General features: G+C 44.1%; 1 protein-coding gene across 1 annotated transcript in view; it reads right to left on the bottom strand.

Moving 5' to 3' along the window:
- The window catches only part of GUCY1B1 (guanylate cyclase 1 soluble subunit beta 1), a 417,276-nt gene that overhangs the window by 117,063 nt on the left and 280,137 nt on the right, over positions 1-20,076 (bottom strand). The window contains exons 8-9 of the mRNA XM_078676976.1: positions 6,758-6,891; positions 4,623-4,820 (exon numbers count right to left, since the gene is read on the bottom strand). Coding sequence (XP_078533102.1) covers positions 4,623-4,820; positions 6,758-6,891 — 332 coding nt within the window. The remainder of the gene's footprint in view (positions 1-4,622; positions 4,821-6,757; positions 6,892-20,076) is intronic.

Here is a 20,076-nt window from a genome sequence, read left to right as displayed (position 1 = left end):
AGGCATTCATGTTGGTGAGGGCTGCCAGATCCCTGCGGCCGTAACTACACATGCATTATTTGTGACTTGAGTGGGGCATTATGGCTGTCGCAATTAAAAGTGAGATAAAAATAACAGTGCTATACGAGTCTCTTAGTACTTGCTTGATCATCGTTGCAGCATCATGGCCAGGATTGGTCAGGTAGCTAACAGTTTATTATATTATGTCATCTGCTGTTTGAGGCGTGATCTCCGGCAAAGTTCCTGAGTCTTGCAATTTTGATGTCCCGTCGAAGGATTCCACGTTGCTCACTTTGTCATGTGAGCTTTCCTTTGATAATGTGTCACTTTTTTGACTTCCTATTTCAGCTGCTGCTTGCAGCGCATTGCATTGGTCCTTCCTCATTTACTCCAGGTTGGTGCCAAGACTTTGCGACAACATTTGTTTCTTACATCTCTTTTCCCCTCAGCGTTGTTTCAGCTCCTCACTCGGTGGCGATCTCAAAGATTTCCAGGTAGATTGGGTGGCATCTTCATAGTTTCTGGAGTCTAGCTACCCCAAGGCAACGGTGCGAGTTTCGAAGAAGTGGGTTTTGCCTTTTGCGACCACTCGCAGTCGGCCAGGAAATATCAAAGATTATTTGAGGTCCAGGTCATGGAGCCTTCGCTTTCCCTCCAGAAAAGAGTTGCTTTGTTTTTGGACCAACGCTGTGTAATCTGGAAAGAGCATGACTGTACTGTTTGACACTTGAATTTCTGTAACTTTCTGGTTTCTGCAATATCGCATCTCTATCGTTGTAATTCAGTAAGCGGAACAAGAATGGTCTGGGGCCCGCACCCAGAGGGGGGTGTCGGGTCAGTACTCTGTGGGTTCGCTCTACAACAAAGAACTGTGATAATGATGCTTCAGGTAGCAAATCCCCGATCCACCGTTTTACGAAGACTGTGGCATTTTTCCCCTCCTCACCTTCCGGAAGTCCTATGACACGCACATTGCTACGTCTAGAACAACCCTCAGAGTCCTCTGCTCAATATTCTAGAAGTTTCACTCTAGATGTAAGTTCTCTGAGGCGTTTTCAGTTTATTGCGCCATAGGGGAAAGTTCCGCCAGTTGCTTACATCATGCGATTTCGGTCTGCTAGTTTTCGATGATCCGCCTGCAGGAGATTTAGGTCAAGGACTACCTTGTCAATTTTATTTCAGGTCCATGATAGCTCTATTGTGGTGCTTAACTTCTCCACTGCAGCCAGTGCTGCCTCTAGTTTACTGGACATGCGATCTATGGAGGTCACATTCAGCGTTTTATCTGGTTGAGAGTGGGACGGAGGTAGTAGACCTCCAGTGCCGGATCCGATACGACCCATGTCAGACATGTGATGTCAGAGTATGGAGTAACTGGCTTATGTTCTTGAGTAATGCAAGTATTGCTGTCACCATGGTACATGACTGCTTGAGCCCAGGGACCATGCGCCTCAACTGTCAATGCACAGAGTGGTGATTTAAGGCAGGGTAGACCGCAGTCTGAAAGCCAGTCGCATCAGTTGTGTTCTTTAACACGGATCCGCCAGCCCTCGCTGCCTTAGCCTTCAATATGCTCCCTCTAGGCTGCCATCCCGTGTGGTGGCCAGGGGCATCTGAGTCAAACTGATCTGCTCTGCACCTCGGTGCCGCTGCCTTCAATGGGCTTATCTCTAGTTCTGCAGCGCGAGCCCTGCCGCATGCGTAAGTTGATTGCAGAAGAGTTGCCGGCCAAGAGTAGAAGTCAAATCTGTGTTTACGCCCTTGAATTCCTGCGCACAGGCCTTCCAGGTGCTCAGTGCTAAGCTCCTGGTTCGCCGTACCTCCCTCTACACCCCAGACGGGGTCCCTGGTCAACTAGGCCTCATTGTTTCCCAGAAGTGTGCCGCATTAGTCATCCCATACGGGGCCAGACAGATTTTAAAACATTTGTTAAGCACCACGCCTGCTCTGGCACTGCTCACCACTGATTTCTCCCGACAGCCGCTTCAGGCGGAATACCTTCTTGTCCGTGCCTCCAGATGACGCACGCGTCCCTGGCATCTGACCACGCCACCAGGCCACCTCATTCGATGGCAGGCGCCTGTGTGTACACAATACCCGATCGCTCTCTGGCGCTGAACCAGTGTCCAAAGAGAGCCAGCGGACAGCCGCCACCCTCGCCGTGCTCCTGCAGGCCCAGGCTCGCTGAGCACAGCGTGCGGCCCCGGACTCATGTAATTTCAGCGTGCCAAGCCTCCCGTCTTCAGGCCTCGATCTGCTTCTCCCCTGGAACGGCTTCATCGTCTCGTGGCAGCACTCCTTTGTACTTGAGGCTTGCAGGCTGGTCACAGGTATGTTGGGTTGCCGCAGAGCTCTTTAGTGACCTCAGGGTTGCTTTGGGCAGGATGATTTTATCAGATACTGGGGGATGAGCGGCGGAGCTCTAACAGGGCATGTCCGCCATCATCACCTGCGTAGCCACGCCCCTGTGACACGGCACACCATGGCACTGAAGCATGCAGATGGGGCATTGTTTCAATTCATGTTAAATAGAACTAGTACTTACACAGCATGCCCAAGGTGCTGTTTGACTTACCATAGAAGGGAGATCTGTTGTCTTCCTCTCCACATTATGTTAATGATTTAATTGTTAACGCGGATGTTGCTGTTTAAAAGGAATCTAAGGAACATGGTGCAGCATGATACTTGTGGTGTAATCCTTAAATGTACATTGCCAAGAGCCAGTCATACATATGAGGTTGTTGGCCATCAATGAAAGTCAAATTACATAGGACTGCCTTTCACATCCAGGCTTAAAGTGATTTCAAGTCAGTAGTGTGAATGGTTTTAAGTTTTAACATGGATTATCCTCGCTTCTGGTCCTGACACAGCACATACATTTCCCAACAATCTAGAAAGAAAGAGAGTTTCAAATCTGCTAAGGTTACAGAGGCTAGTGTTAGACCACCCACGCAACACTACAGGCAAGTGGGATGAATATATCTTACATTTAAAAGTATAGTACGAGTCCTTGTGCAATATTTTTGGGCGGTTGTCTGAGTTGTATGTCACCTGATAGCACTTCAGAGAAGTTCCAGTGTGTTAATGCATAATAATGAGGTAAGATATTCAAGGTTCTTTGGAGATTATACAATAGTTTTGTTATGTTTGTTTTTGCTGAGATCAGAGCACAAGCAAGAATGAAACGACTAGTGGCCAAATGATACATAATCCTTAACTGCATGTCCTTAATAGAACTGAATCTTTCCTACTTCATAACTAAGTTTGTTTTCAGATTCCACTGCATAAAAAGATGATTTCTTTAAATAGCATATACACATAATATTTATTCTAGTTAAATTATAGCCTACTTGACAAAGATAAAGTGGTTTAATAATACATTAGACAGTTTTTTGGATAAGTAGGTTGCCTAACTCCTGCATAATTTTGTTTTTGGGGCAGTGCCATCGGAATGGGGAGCTTTGGTTACCACTGCTAACCACTCAATTGAAAAGGATCCAATGTCAATTTAATTGCGGTACTGAGCTCATGGAAAAGAATAACTCTGATGTCAAGGGGAAGCCAGGATTGTTGTAGTTCGAAACTGGAAACTTCATAATTGTGATGTTTTCAATATATGGTGGACACTGTTAAAAGCCATTATTAATAATAAATTAGGTAAGTATTTACTATTGTTTAGACCACTTGGTGGGAACTGTTGACCAGAATTGCAATGACAAAAAAGAAAGGGTTAACTTACAATACGAAATGGTTTCTAGAGAAAGTGCCTACATGGTATTTTATTTTCACCCTTTTATTGAATGAGTTAGGGTTTACACTTCTGGTGAAATATTTTCTTTGAATCATTCTCTAATGTCACCCAGATTACCCCAGAATTGCATTCTCTGGACTAACTTCCAATGGTAAGAATATTTCAGTTCACCCTCTGTGCAATGTACACAATGCATTCTACACATGATCACAATCAATCAAAATTCTGAACCTTGTTTACACGGTTATTTCTGAACAGACATCATTATTTACAGGGCCAACCCCCCTTTGCTGATTAGGTCAATCAAGAATGCCTAGGTTTTACTCACTTAACATTTGCGCTGTGTCAGCAATTTTAAGCATGAGTAAATCTTCTCATGGGCAAGAGTTGTGGTTGTTCCACGGTTGGATACACGTGCAAGACTAACCCGAGTGTTTTTCTCTATACGCAAACCTCTTCTAGTCCCAGGCTGAAAGGATTACAGACTTCCGTCAGATGCAGTAATCATTTTGTTATGTGAATAAGCGAAGTCGGCAGCCTGATTATTGGACAGGGAGTAGGGAAAGGGAATGTTCTGCAGGGAAACATTTTTCCCACAGAAGAAAAGTTAAATATTGTTCGTGGGAAACAATCAGCTCCACTGCACTATAATACAAAACGTTTGGAAGACATAACATTTTTTCAGAACTCGGAATTAACAGAACTCATACCCTGGAAATATGAAAAATTAGCTATCCATACCAGTTAACTGCGTACTAGTTTTTATACAAGAAAAGTATAAATTTAATATAAGAAAAAACTGTAATCAGTTAGATGTTGCCACCTGATAATCCAACACTGTTTTTAAATATATGTTTGAATTTTGACTTACGTATCAGTCTTCTTCTTTTCCTCTTCCAGGGCCCTGAGTGTATGCTGAAGTCTGTCCGTCAAAATTTCAAGCTCTTGGGTTAACTTGTATTCCTCTCTGAACTGTTCCCCCAACAGTACCAGATCGCGTGTTGCATCATGCAAAGGGATGTCACTCAAATAAAGACCCCTCCTTGTCAAGTCATCCAGGTTCATTACACTGCAATGTAATGGCATATGTATCACCAAATCACGCTGTACCATTTAAAACGATCGCTTTCAAAAACTGGTATTGGCAAGAATGCTGCAACATCTGAAATGACGTTATATATTAAAATAAGTCATGAACAATTTACTGTAAGGGAAAACGATTCAAAACGGATTTCCATAAACAGCACTATCTACGAAAATAAATGAGCAAACATTTTTGTGACAACTCCAAAAGAAAACGGAGAATGAATCACCAAATTCACAAATATTTTTGGGCCAGATGGATTAACATTAGTAATGGCGATTACTAAATAGCAATTCTTTTGCAAATCATGATGTAGTTATCACTATTAATAATGTACAAAAGCAGTGGCGGCTGGTGGAACTTGAAAGGGGTGAGGCACCTCTTGTATGTTTTTAGTACGAGGGAGGGTTACATTAGTACATCAGTTTATATATCACTATAGTGAGAGGCATTTATTAAAAATGTTAATAAATGCTTCTCAATTTACAGGTATTAACTGCTGTGAAAAAGTAGGGGAAAGGATGTGGCCTAATGGCTAGGGCGGTCGATCTCAAATCCGGGGAGCAGGGTTTGAGTCTCGGCAATGACGCTCTACATCCTGTGATTCTGGGCAAATCACTTAATCTCCCTGTGCCAAATAAAATGAATGTGTCCTTGAGTATCGCAACCAGCCGCGGCCTGTGGAGAGAGTTACGGTGGAGGGGGGAGGGGCAGGGTGGAGGGTGCTAAAAACCGGCATATGGATAATTGCAGGTAAGTACACAATTTAATTAGCGCGCACTGCATCGCATTTTGCGATGCAAGGCCCGCTACGAAATTCGTTTTATTAATTAAATTGTGTACTTACCTGCAATTATCCATATGCCTGTTTTTAGCACCCTCCACCCTGCCCCTCCCCCTCCCCGCCTCCCTGCCCCACCGTAACTCCCTCACGGGCCGCGGCTGATCGCAACTGGTGCTCATGTAAAACGCTCTGATACCTGATACTTTCGGGTCAAGTCCGCACTATATAAAACTCTGGGGGGAAAAAGTGAAATGCTCCTGCAGGTTAAAAACATACAAGAGACTAGGGCACTTTTAAAATTGTGAGTTAAGGATTTGTGCATCCCGAAGTGACATTTAAAAGTGCCCTAGTCTCTTATATGTTTTTAACCTGCAGGACGTTTCATTTAAGTACTCAGGTTATACCACTATATTTAATATAACTGTTAATAAATTATTCTCAATATAGTGATATAAACAGATGTACTGAACAGGACGAGGAAGGGATATGCAATGAACTGTTTGTGGTTATAAAATTAGATACAGGGGATTGAAGTCCACCTCTAGAGAAGAGACTGATAACTTGTATTCTGGTGCTAAAAATATTCTACGGGAAAAGCAACCCTCACCACATATGTTTGCACCGCAGGAGGTGTCGAACTGTCTATACATTGATCCTTTCAGCACACAACATGGTATCAAAAGTAAGTCTGACTGTAAAGCAGGAACAACTGAAAAAGATCACTGCACTTGAAAACAGTGTTGACTGGATGATGGATGGTCAAACTCAAAAGGGGTCTCAAATTCAGTGCAAATACCCACCTACTATTTAAACCACTGATACTGCAAGAACTTTAAAGACTTGATTAATATTCTATGAATGAATAGACATTATCCTCTCAATAGAGCCGGGGCCGGGGTACAGTTTCCGTTTCATAGATATGTAGATTGTATTCAGCTCTTAGCAACTGGTGTTTTGTTTGACTCATTTACTGCTCAATAAATCTCAGTATGTGGAAATTTCGCCAATTGCCCAGAGCAAATGCATATAAAGTAAGTCCAATATATCTAAAGGGAACTGGCCTTCTTTAACTAGGAATGTAGTGATTGAAAAAATATGTCTTGGAAAAGGTATTACAATGAACTAGTTGTGTATTTACCTCGGAGAGCACAGGAAAAGAATGTTGTCTGCTTCTGGCAAGTAGATCATTTGCCCTTTTAGGCGAAGGCAACTGATTTCTGTACTTGTCAGTTTATCTTCAGATTCTAGCTTCTCCACATCCAACAAACCTTCCTGAAATAGAAAATAATAATTAAAAAAAGCAGCCTCAGAAATATTTATTTTCTCTTCATGACCAAAGCCAGCTCGTTTGCTGCTTCATTGATTGTGGGAAGGGATACAGTGTGAGGACATAGAAGTGTCAGACATTATTCTACATGCTCCTTTACCCTGATTGGCAGAGACTCTTGTATGTCCTACCATTGTTAGTTTGAAGCAACAATGCCCCGGCAGAAAAAAATCAATGCTGACGAGAAAGACCCTCATGTTTAGCAGTCTCACAGCATACATACATGAGTGATTAGACTATCTGATTCCTATAATCTCTAATACCAGGAAAACATTCAAGCCCCTATCGGAGGATCAAACATAAGTTTTCTTGGTCCAACATCCTCAAGATCTGTGCCTGGGGGCGAATGTTTTGCCATTGTGCAACATTCCGTCCATCATCTTGTGTGTTTTGCTGTTCACCCTATGTGGGAAGGGTATGCCCAGACGTGGGTCCCGTGCTCACTAAGCCACTGGAGTCAAGCTATCCTGGCTGAAAACGGCTGATAGCCAGAAACCGGTCCTAGGATGCTTGATTCCGGTCCAGGGAAGACATGGCTTGGCAGTTCGGGCTGGACTGTTCCCATGAGGCACAGGGTCCAGACTGATTTGCATATAGCCATGTCTGAACTGGGGTGGCTTGATGAGCAAAATAACAATGGATTAAACCCAGATCTGTGACTTGTGGTAAATAAATAAATAATACCCTATTTTTGAATGTATAAATGAATAACAGATAGCTCAATAAATAAGAGTCAAGATTCGAGGTAGTAGGAGGTTGCAGGTTTATTACAGCATAAAGGGCAGGAACAGGATGGTAAGGCCCAGCAGCGCTGCTGGGGACAGGATCGGGACAAGGGGAACAACTTTTTGATAACAGTGCATGAGCATATATACATAACGCAAACACATAGCATTACATTGCAATAGACGTAGCAGTGGGTGGAGCAGAAGGTGTGACGCGTAGCAGTCGCGAAAGATAAGGGTGAAAAGAGGTGTAACAGGGCGTATACATAGACATGTGATGCAAACGTAACAGAATATGTCATGAATGGGGCGGAAACCATGGAGGGGGCTACCTAAGGAGCCGGGACCTCTAACCTGATGGTGCGCGCAAACTAGCAATGACGTATCACTAGGAGAAGCTGGGGCTATGAACTCTGTGCTAGGAGCAGAGACTGAAGTCTGGAGAGTCAGGGCGACATGTACCTAAACAGTATCTAGTATCTGATGTTTAGAGAACATGTTGATATAAACTAGAAGTCAGGAGGGGAAAGGCTAACTTGATTCTAAGACTGGACCATGCATTATTCTACATGTAGTGCGTGATGAAGAATATTAAATGACCATTAATACAGTATTTCTCTAACGTGGAGACGTGAAGGCTAGACAATGGCGGAAACTATTGATGCGATTCAGTAATTTAGGAATGCAGAGAAGGAGGACTGAACTGATAACTGGAATCATAACATATTTTTGGCAGACTCAAAGGCAGAGCCAGCCTGAACCGGGCACTGTGAGGCAGGAAGTAAGTGAAGGGTCGAGGATACAGGTGGGGGCTGTATCGCTCCTCAGCGAGGTTTCAGGAGACAGGAGCTGAATCTGGTGTCCAGGCCCTTTTGAGGCCTAGAGACGGGGACTTTATAATGGAATAACGTGCATACTGAGAAACGTGGCAACGTAGCTTTACATAGGCCTGATATTCGTAGTATTCACGAGAACTGGAAACTGGCATACTAGAGGTGGACACAACTATAATTGTGTCTTGAATCGAACATGGGGAATACATATGCATATTAATCATGCACACATAACATATGATGGATGACACGTAGTGACACAGAACATGGCAAAATTTACTTTTCCACATTCCCTCCTTGTCACTACGTTTCCATCAGGAAACATCAATATTCATGATACCATCTATCATTTCATACAGTATCATTTGCTCGTCTCGAATTATCCTGGAACGGGATTTAGAACGGGGCTTGGGACTAGGAATACAAGAGGTAGCACAAATGCCGCAAATCGCAGGGCCACATTGTATACAGAGACAGCAGCTGAATATGATCGCTACTGCAATACCTAGGAAGGACAATATTTTCCATCCCCAGGCAGAAATTATATTCCAGAACCAACCGGACCATGTCCAGGTGCCTGGATCTTGGTGTATCAGATGGGCAATTTTATGGAGTCTGGTTATAGCTGAATAAACAGACGGTGCGTTATTTGGAATGAAAATGCAGCAACTAGATCCGATGACTCTACAGGCCCCGCCCCTATCGGCCAGTATGACGTCAAGGACGAGACGATTCTGTAAAACGACAAATCTCATAGCAGATTGCTCTTCAGTTAAATTACCTAGAGCAGAAGCAGTCTCATTGACTACTGCTTCAAGGGTTCTGGTTAACCTACGGATTAGCTTACTATTCTGGATAGGTCCGATAAAGAAAAAGAAACCTCTGTTGAAATCTGTATACTGTTCTAGAGCAGTTTCAGTATAATCGACAATTGGGGACTCCCTTCTATGTCTAATGTGTACTAGATGTGTGTTTCTATGATAATCAGATGGGGCTAGGAAAACTGGTGGCAGTAGGAAGGCAATGTAACAGGTTCCCTCCCAATCGAGGGGCAGACGAACATATGCAGTTTGACCACAAATAAAATAAGAATGACGTGAAGCTTTGAAAATAGATTTCCCACTGTCACTATACTTGACAATAGTAGTACAATCACTATGTCCTACATGTACGGAACCATTATTTCGGACACATAATTCACCTCTGACTGGCAGTACTGAAATAGCAGGTAAGTCTGGAGTGGAATCAGACTGAACATTCAGGACCATGAAATTCGAAGAATAGTTACCTAAATTATACACTTCATTTTCTAGATCTAAACCTGTTCTGTGGGGGAGACCTTGCTTGTCTGGAAAGCATGTACTGTTAAGAAAAAACATATCTGTTGAGGATGATGTTAACGTGGACCATGCTCCACACGAACCATTATGTGAAAATGGATAAGGAAAAAGTGGCAGAACTCCCTTCGGTGTCTGGAAAGGGGGGAGTCGACCACACACCCAACAATTAGTGGCATTGCTGGTCTGGTGTGAGTAATGTAACATGCGGATAAAGGAATTATTTCGCATAGCGAGGCGGTAAGAGAGTTCATGAGGAGGCAGATCACTAAACGTGTGCTCTACTGTAGCATTAGCAGACATATTTACATGAGAAACTGGAAAGTACAGGTAAAACGCATAACTGGTGCAGGAAATCATAATACTGAGAAATAATATGAAACATAGAAAAATGATACATCGGATTGAGTTTTGGCTAACTCTCTCACTATGGGGGTCTATTTTATACATGTCAGAAACAGTCTAACCGTTTCACCTAGGGGAGGACTTAGACAATCAAACTGACTGACTTATTTTACTAGACCTTAACTTGAGTTTATACTCCTGTTGCGGAGTTTTCTCTAACAGGGGGGGTGTAGTAACATTGTCATTTGCGGGACAGTCCTTGAGAACAATGCTTTGGCAATCCTTCAAATCCTGGGAAATGTTCTTTGGGACGGGTTTTAGTCCATTAAACTGTTTTACATGAGAAAGGTGCACCCAGCCTTTGCGACCTTCCAACTTCACGGCTGTACGGGTGGTGAGGAGGACCTGTCGGGGCTCTTTCCAGCGAGGCTCCAGCGGACTTGATCTGTCAAAATTCCTCACCAACACCATGGATCCTGGAACGATTTCATGCGGTGCCACCTCGGTATTGTCTGGAAATGCGGCGGCAACCTGTGAACGACATGAGTTGAGGGCAGACATCAAGGAAGCTAGGTAATCTGTCAGCATATTACTTGAAACATCGGTAATACTTCGGGGTCTAGGAGTACCCCACATGTTAGGGAGGCGGCCGAAAACGACCTCATACGGGGACAGACCTGATCTGGAATGTGCGACCATGCGCATATAAAATAAAGCGACTGGCAGAGCTACTAGCCAGTCCACACCTTTCTCTTTACACACTTTGGCAATTCGGATTTTCAGGGTCTGGTTATGTCTCTCTACGAGACCGGCTGCTTCAGGATGGCGTACACAATGGAACTTCCACTGGTACCCCAACAAAAGGGAAACATGTTTCATCAACTCAGATGAGAATGGCTGGCCGTTGTCAGAATATACGACTCTAGGGAGTCCATAACGGGGGAAGAACTCACGAACCAACTGCTTAGCAGTGGTCGCGGCTGTGTAATCTGGGACTGGATATGCTTCTGTCCACCTGGACAAAGCGCATACAACTACAAGGACATACTTGAAACCTCGACATCGCTCCATCTGAATATAATCCATCTGGAGGACTTCAAAAGGGTGGTCAGGGGGCTGGAATCCACCTTGTTCCACCGGGACACTTTTACCTGGATTAAACTGACAACATATCATACAGGTACGGACTTTCTGCTTGGCTGCAGCTCGTAAATGCTTGTTGAACCAAATGTTCTGGATACTGTCTAACATAGCTTTTTCTCCTAAATGTGCTGGACTATGTGCGGTATTAATAATGACTTGAACCATAGAGTCGGGGAGAAACCAGGTGGCTCTACCCTTCGTTAACCATCCTTGATCTGTCTGGACCCCTCCTTGTTCGGACCATTTCTTGATTTCTTCGGGAGTAGCATGTAACTGGATATCTATGACATCTTGTGTAGGGTCCTTAACTGTCATGCATGTGGTCGGATCTGGAGTATGTGTCTGATTAACTGGAATGTCTGGAGTCTGTGCTGTAAACTTGGCTGTGCGATCTGCTAGATCATTACCTTGGGAAATAATGTCAGTAACCTTCGTATGTGCTTTACATTTCATGATAGCAATAGATGTCGGTAAATGTATGGCATCTAACAGAGCTTGAATAAGGAGACCATGCTGGATCTTGGTTCCATGAGAAGTCATGAAACCTCTCTCCTGCCAGAGCATTCCGAAGTCGTGTACAACTCCAAATGCGTAGCGTGAATCTGTGTAAACATTAACTTTCAAGTTCTTGGCGTGTATGCAGGCTTGGGTCAGAGCAACTAGCTCTGCTGCTTGAGCGGACAGGGTGTCAATGCGGTGTGTCTCAATAACTTCAGTATCAGTAGTCACTGCATACGCGGCGACTAGTTCTCCTGTACTTGTTCTCATACATGAACCATCCACATAAAGTGTCAGGTCGGGGTCTGGTAACGGAATATCTGTCAGATCTTGTCTTGGCTTTGTCGTAATGTTAACTACTTCCACACAGTCATGTGTGGCAGAATTCGGAGTAACTGATGGTAACAGTGTAGCAGGATTTAAAATGTTGCAGCGTCTGATTTCTATGTGTGGCTGGAACAGTGTCAATTCATAACCTGTTAAACGTGCAATTGTCAAGTGCTGAGTCTGTGTTCGGTTTAAAAGAACTTCCACGGAATGTGGAACTTGTACTGTCAAGGAGTGTCCTAAGACTATGGAATCACTTTGTCTGATAGCTAGTGCTGTGGCTGCAACTGACTTGAGGCACGCAGGCAGAGCCTGGGCTACAGGATCTAATGTGCTCGAAAAATAAGCACAGGGCTTGTATTGTCCTGCTTGATCTTGTGTGAGAACAGATAATGCTGTACCTTCCCGTTCAGTTACGAAAAGTGTAAAAGACTTACTGTAGTTCGGTGTCGCTAGAACTGGAGCTTGGCATAGAGCTTTCTTTAACTCATTGAAACTAAGTGTATGTTCAGATGTCCAAGGGAGGACAGTCGGTACGGCTGCCTCCTGTGTCGTTAACTGTATCAGTGGCTTGGCTAGAAATGCATACTGGGGAATCCATTGTCTGCAGTAAGAAGTAAGGCCAATAAAAGCACGTACCTCCTTCTGGGTCTTGGGCTGAGGAAGACTCGCTATTAACTGGATACGGTCTGGTGTCAACTGCCTACCCCTCTTGGACAGTAAGTGTCCTAAGTAGACCACTTGCTGGACACAGAATTGAAGCTTAGAAGGGGACACCTTGTGCCCCATCTCGGCTAGGAAATACAAGACTGTAAGGGATGCTCGCTCGCAAGCACGTTCAGAACGGGCTGTGATCAGGAGATCATCGACATACTGGAGCAGGGCAGTGTCAGTTGGCATGTGAATGTTGTCTAGTTGTCTCTTAAGTGCTTGACTGTAAATACTAGGACTTTCTGTGAAACCTTGAGGAGCTCGTGTGAACATATAGCTCCTTCCATTTAAACAAAATCCGAAAAGGAACTGGCTGTCTGGATGAATAGGGACACTGAAAAACGCGTTCTTGAGGTCTATGACAGTGAAGAACGTGGCTTCGGAATCAATGGCCGTTAATAGGGAAGAGATGTCTGGGACAACTGGGTACTGAGGAATAATACACTTATTAAGCTCTCGTAGGTCAATCACTAATCGATATACTGGGGGTGCATTTGGATCAGTACGTTTCATGACTGGAATGATCGGAGAATTACATACATTGGAGTCAGTTTCTACAACCACTCCTTGAGCCATGAGCTCGTCAATAATTTTGGATAAGGCTGCTACAGCCTCAGGTGGCAATCTGTACTGTCTGATTCGTGGTAACACTACACCTGGCTTGAGAGTCACACGATAGGGTGTGATTTGCATATAACCAACATCAGTTGGACCTTGCGCCCATAGATGCTGTGGAACATTAGACAGTCTTGAATCAAAATCTCGTAATACATAGTGACCCTTAAAGTCACGTAGGAACAATCGTATTCCCTCTGGGGAACAGCATATAACTGCACCTAACTCTTTCAGTGTTTTAATGCCTAATAGATTTTCTGGACATGACTTAGTAAGTAACAGATCAGTAGTGCGGGACAATGGACCTACTTCTAGAGAAACTGGTTTTGAAATCTCATTTACGATAGGTTTTCCTGAAAATCCAAGGGAAACATTTCTTGAGCCTGAGAGCGGAGCCCCTGGAACTTCGGCGTGACTAATTGTGGTCCTACTTGCCCCTGTATCAATCAAAAACTTTCTGTCTTTCCCTAATACTTGACTGTGAACATAGGGACCTTCTTGATCGACAGGTATCTCGATGAGAGGCAAGCCTACCTCCCTCTCTAGGCTGTTTCATGAATACTGCTGGTACTCTGGATACTCAGACTGTGCATACTGGTACATCTGCTGTGTAACGTGCTGTGTTGCAGCAATAGGCTGCGGTGCGGTAACTGTCTGTGGTGCATTCTGTGGCTGAGGAATCTGTGAAACTTGTTCTTGTCTAGGCGGACGTGGTCTTTCTTTAGTCTTACCAGTAGCTATGTTGTGTTTCAGAACTGCACACTCATTTATAAAATGACCTGGCTGTTTACAATAATTGCAGTTCCCTTTAACGGGAGCTGCAGGATGACTGGCTTGATTCGGACCCCTCTTCTGACTGTCTTGAGGAACAGATTGTGCAACTAGTACTTTCATCTTCGTGTCTTTCATACGTTTTCTTTCGTGTTCTTGTTCTTCTCTGATTCTATTCTGGTGGTATTGAAGCATCTGCAACATCTGGGACGGGGTATTAGCTTGCCAGGTACTTTCGACTTTCAAAACTCGATTTTTAATTTGTGGACTTGAATTCTCGACTAATTTAGTAACAAAAAGGTGAGGGTATGACTCACTACTCGTCTTGAGGCCACTGTTGATGCTAAAACATTTTTCAAATCTAGAATAAAAATCACTAATATCTTCGTCTTGTTTCTGTTTACAGGCTGAGATTGCATCCCAGTCTTCTTTTCTAGTTGTCAATAATCTGGGTAAAACTTGTATTAATAATTCCGGTAATTCTTTACATTTATCTCCAAGACCGGTACCTGGTACTCGTGCCTTATCTTCAGCTTCTAGAACTGCCCAATCGATCTTTTTCTCTCCCACCTCCCATTCTTTTTCCTTGAGCTTTTCATACACCCCTGCGGGCAGCAGAACCTTTAACATTTTAATTATATCTGGATACGTGTATTCTCCCATACGGAGCATGTCTTTTAATTCTCTATGGAACCCTGCTGGATCTTTATCATGACAGGGAATTAATTTCTTCATCTCCAGAAGTTCCATCTTTGTGATCGGAGTGTATACAAACACTCGCTGCATTTCGCCACCCGTTCCTCTAACTGGGTGGACTTCTCGTAACGGATTCTGTCTCTCCATGTAAAATGGTTTACTTTCTGGGGGTGAGACATGAACAAAATGCGGGTTCAGAAACGTTCTATATTTGTGGCGCTGTTCTAGAATGACACTAATTAAATCGGTACCTAGACCTCTCCATCTATACTGGAGTAACTCGTTCAGGATATCATGTAACGGACCTGGATCAGAGTGTTGACCCTCATACAAAGTAATGAGGTGCTGAATCATATACATACCCACCAGTCGTTGTTCGGCTGGGGGCATTTTCAGAAACATTTGTGCCACTATTTCGTCTGGAAAAGTGGTAGAATCAGTAATCCATCGGACTGCTGATCGGGCTAGTTCTTGTTCATGCATGGTACTTAACTCACTGTAACCGATTCGTGATTTCAGAATGTGATCGGTAGCTTGAAACACTTGTTCTAGTGAACCTTGTTCTGGTGCTGGAGAATGAAAAATAGACTTGTGTTCTAGGCGTAAATGGCGATCTGGAAATCTAGATTTTCCTACATACGCTATTCTGTCGGGATTCTCGTCCTCAACCTCTTCCGGATCAGAGTTACTTTCTTTCTCGCTTACTTGTGCTGCTTTACGCTGTTCGTGTAACTTTATTATTTCTTTACGGATTTTCTTGTACATACTCTCCATAGCACCGACGGTCTTGTGCTTACCCTCGGCTATATTATCACTCCACCTTGTCAGGGTTCTCATTTCAGCCGGATCTTTAGACGGGTAATCTTGTTCTCTTATTAGACAATTGATCAGAAACTTTAATATCATGAGCTGGATCTCGGCTTTCCTTTGAGACATGGCCTCGCTAATGCTTTCTGGATCATCCCCTGTACGGATGAAACAATATATTCTGTCTAGATCTTCTTTCATATTCGGTAAGGTGACTAGATACTCGGCCACCTTTCTTACGCGGAATGAATATAAAACCATATTATCCTCGCCTGGGACTGGATCATAGCCGCATTCGGCAAGGGATTTTCTTATTTCTGCTACAGTCTGATGTCTGGGCGTACGCTGTGACGCTTGTGCATGTAATTCGGCTGTCGTTAAACGCTTGTGTGGCGGCGGGGTTTGAGGAGTACCTCCCCCTGCGGCCCCTAAACTAGAGTCGTCTACTGAGGCTCTTCGTCCTGGCAGAGTGGGAAATGGAAATGCAGGCTGGACTTGTATGGCGGGCTGGACCGGGGGGACCGTAGCAGGTACTCCGGTGTCTGGAGGAGCGGGAAGTGCCTGATTTACAGGGACTGGCGGAGCGCGAACAGGATTTGCATATTCTGGGACTGTGTCGTCCAAATAGGACGAAATAAAAATATCAGCTGCGGTCTGTTTGTGACGTAGCTTGGTCGGAACTAATGGTGGCGGGAAATTACTGGATGCCTCTGGGGTCGCTTTTGGCAAGCCCTCGGCAAAGAGAGGATACATACCCCTAATAAGGGCATGCCTCTGTCTGTCTGACTGTTCGGCTTTGACTTGTTCACCTATCTCGATTAGTTCTTTTTCTTGTGCTCGTTCTAAGGATTCTCTACTTAATTCTGACTTTCTGATTTCCTTTTCAGTTCTTTTATGAGCTTCTTTGCGCCATAACTCGATGGCATCTTTCTGTGACTGTCTGGCTTTCTTTTTCCATAATGCTTCTTCTACTCGCATGATGCATTCGGCATCCCATGTACCCGATACGGGCCATCTATACTTTTCTTCTAACTGTTTGGTATACTCTACCCATAAATCTAGATACAGTACGGCGCTTATGCCATGCTTCTGATACATAAAATGACCTGGACTGTCCCTAGGCGGAACTGGAACTGCTGCTTCCAGCAGACCCTTTCTGGTTTTTAACTGACGTAATTTCGAAAAGAGCGGCATGACTGAACTATAATCTAGACACAATACAATACACAATAAACACGATACTTATTCCCCATTCATACCACGACATTAAAATACATGAAGAACATTTAAAAATAACAGTTCGAACAGAATACTACCGGGAATACGGAACACAGAATACATGAATTTTCTCGAGAACAGAACTGACTAGAACAGGAACTAGATGCACTGCTGAAACAGTACGAAACTTACCGGTCTCATAAAGAGACACGTCAGGACCCGCATCCACCGAAGTGGACACTTCGTTTGTGGGTCTGTGTACCACCAACCCACGGACCAGAGTCAATTAGATTGACCCTGTCTAGATACCACCCCAGTAACGGTACTCACCGGGCAGCAAGAACGGAAGGCCTCAGACTGGACTGGACTGCCTCGACGTCGGACGGACGAACTTCGGACTTCTGTTACGGGTGGGCCTCCGGATACCTCGGACCTTGAACTCTCGGCTTGGGCTCTGGTCGGGACTCGCCGCGTTCCTCCACCGTCTCGTTTGGATGCTGGACCGCCTCCTCCGTCTCCTCCGTGGGCCTGAGGGATACTTGAAGCAGAAATATCTGCCGGTGCGCAGAAGAGTTCCGTCACGACTGCAGAGGGTCAGGGGGTCGGCGTGGCTTCACCGACGCGTGGGGAAAGGGCAAGTCCCTATTCGGGCGCCATTATGTGGTAAATAAATAAATAATACCCTATTTTTGAATGTATAAATGAATAACAGATAGCTCAATAAATAAGAGTCAAGATTCGAGGTAGTAGGACGTTGCAGGTTTATTACAGCATAAAGGGCAGGAACAGGATGGTAAGGCCCAGCAGCGCTGCTGGGGACAGGATCGGGACAAGGGGAACAACTTTTTGATAACAGTGCATGAGCATATATACATAACGCAAACACATAGCATTACATTGCAATAGGCGTAGCAGTGGGTGGAGCAGAAGGTGTGACGCGTAGCAGTCGCGAAAGATAAGGGTGAAAAGAGGTGTAACAGGGCGTATACATAGACATGTGATGCAAACGTAACAGAATATGTCATGAATGGGGCGGAAACCATGGAGGGGGCTACCTAAGGAGCCGGGACCTCTAACCTGATGGTGCGCGCAAACTAGCAATGACGTATCACTAGGAGAAGCTGGGGCTATGAACTCTGTGCTAGGAGCAGAGACTGAAGTCTGGAGAGTCAGGGCGACATGTACCTAAACAGTATCTAGTATCTGATGTTTAGAGAACATGTTGATATAAACTAGAAGTCAGGAGGGGAAAGGCTAACTTGATTCTAAGACTGGACCATGCATTATTCTACATGTAGTGCGTGATGAAGAATATTAAATGACCATTAATACAGTATTTCTCTAACGTGGAGACGTGAAGGCTAGACAATGGCGGAAACTATTGATGCGATTCAGTAATTTAGGAATGCAGAGAAGGAGGACTGAACTGATAACTGGAATCATAACATATTTTTGGCAGACTCAAAGGCAGAGCCAGCCTGAACCGGGCACTGTGAGGCAGGAAGTAAGTGAAGGGTCGAGGATACAGGTGGGGGCTGTATCGCTCCTCAGCGAGGTTTCAGGAGACAGGAGCTGAATCTGGTGTCCAGGCCCTTTTGAGGCCTAGAGACGGGGACTTTATAATGGAATAACGTGCATACTGAGAAACGTGGCAACGTAGCTTTACATAGGCCTGATATTCGTAGTATTCACGAGAACTGGAAACTGGCATACTAGAGGTGGACACAACTATAATTGTGTCTTGAATCGAACATGGGGAATACATATGCATATTAATCATGCACACATAACATATGATGGATGACACGTAGTGACACAGAACATGGCAAAATTTACTTTTCCACAGACTGGGGGTGAATGTTTTGCCATTGTGCAACATTCCGTCCATCATCTTGTGCGTTTTGGTGTTCACCCTATGTGGGAAGGGTATTCCCAGACGTGCGTCCCGTACTCACTAAGCCACTGGAGTCAAGCTATCCTGGCTGAAGACGGCTGATAGCCAGAGACCGGTCCTAGGATGCTTGATTCCGGTCCAGGGAAGACATGGCTTGGCAGTTCGGGCTGGACGTTTCCCATGAGGCACAGGGTCAAGACTGATTTGCATATAGCCAGGTCTGAACTGGGGTGGCTTGATGAGCAAAATAACGATGGATTAAACCCAGATCTGTGACTGGGGGTGAATGTTTTGCCATTGTGCAACATTCCGTCCATCATCTTGTGTGTTTTTGGTCCAACATCCTGACTGGTTGAGATAACAGGAAATCTCACCCTGCTGCTTCCTCAGCTCCAAGGATTCCTTCACAATACCAACCATTCAGCTGAGCAGCACAATGCATACATTGTGCAGAGTACCCATAGACAGTAGACCAAATCTTTGGCCCATGGCACACAGATCTGCACTTTCTTATACAGGTCACTTTACTCAATATTATGCACTTAAAATATATGACATTCATGTAAGAGGCCCTATTGCTTATGCCCTAATGATACACCTGGTTTAATATCTTTCCACACAACTTTCTAAATATTTGGTAAAATGCAATTTATTCCAGCATAAATATGGAAATCCAAATACGTGGACTGCTTGACATGGAGGTAGGTATTTTAATTTTCTTTACATATTTAACCCTTTTCATATATATGAAAGTTAATAACTGTATCGTACAGTGACTGAAGTTCAAGCTACTTTTCAAATATAAAGCCTTCAAAAAAGTATAATTTACAAGTAGTTCCCCATAATCAAAGTTTTACATGTCATAGTGATAATTTCCTCTCTGACGAGTGGCTCCAAGCTGAGAATTTTTACATACTATAAATCTCCAAATGTGGGCAAATGCCATGCACGTGTGTGTGTCTATGGAATTCATGTCTGATAATTCAGCATGCATGTGGCTTTTCAATTCGTTTTTTGCAATTCAAACTTACATTGATCACTGTCTGGCCAATTGTCGAATCACCTGATTTGGAATGTGTTACTTGACAATAGAAAGGTTGCTTCCGAGACTATTGGTGTAATGCGACCTGCATAGGGACATGATTTCCTCCCTTGAACATTACATTTGATTGGATATCGGATGCTTTGAACTATGTACAATGGCTTCTCA

Source organism: Lissotriton helveticus, chromosome 2_1, assembly GCF_964261635.1.
Source record: "Lissotriton helveticus chromosome 2_1, aLisHel1.1, whole genome shotgun sequence".
In the NCBI taxonomy this organism is placed as follows: Eukaryota; Metazoa; Chordata; class Amphibia; order Caudata; family Salamandridae; genus Lissotriton; species Lissotriton helveticus.
This window is presented reverse-complemented; position numbering and strand designations above follow the sequence as displayed.